Source organism: Myotis brandtii, unplaced genomic scaffold (assembly GCF_000412655.1).
Source record: "Myotis brandtii unplaced genomic scaffold, ASM41265v1 scaffold624, whole genome shotgun sequence".
Lineage (NCBI taxonomy): Eukaryota > Metazoa > Chordata > Mammalia > Chiroptera > Vespertilionidae > Myotis > Myotis brandtii.
The window spans coordinates 520,945-521,183 of NW_005370385.1; the positions used below are offsets into that span (position 1 = coordinate 520,945).

General features: G+C 69.0%; 1 protein-coding gene across 1 annotated transcript in view; it reads right to left on the minus strand.

The window, feature by feature from the left end:
* The window catches only part of LOC106723683 (T-complex protein 1 subunit theta-like 2), a gene marked incomplete at its 5' end in the record, with an annotated part of 1,437 nt that extends 1,200 nt beyond the window's left edge, over positions 1–237 (minus strand). The window contains one exon of the mRNA XM_014528201.1: positions 6–237. Within this exon, the coding sequence (XP_014383687.1) occupies positions 6–237 (232 nt within the window). The remainder of the gene's footprint in view (positions 1–5) is intronic.
* Positions 238–239: the final 2 nt, after the last annotated feature.

The following is a 239-nucleotide window of genomic DNA, read 5'->3' on the forward strand; positions in this document are numbered from 1 at the left end:
CAGGCACGCCAGCTCGCGCAGGGCCTTCACCTGGATCACCATGATGCCGCTCCGGTCCGCCTGCGCCAGCGCCCGCTCCTCGACGTCCCCCCTCACCACCGCCACGTTCACGTTCCCCGTGGCCAGCTGCAGCACCTGCTTCTCCGTCATCTGCTCGTTCCCTTTCAGAAAGCGGACGAGCTCGGCGGAGCTGGAGATGGTGGCAGTGGCGGGCGCCTTGGGATGCGCGAGGCCGAAGG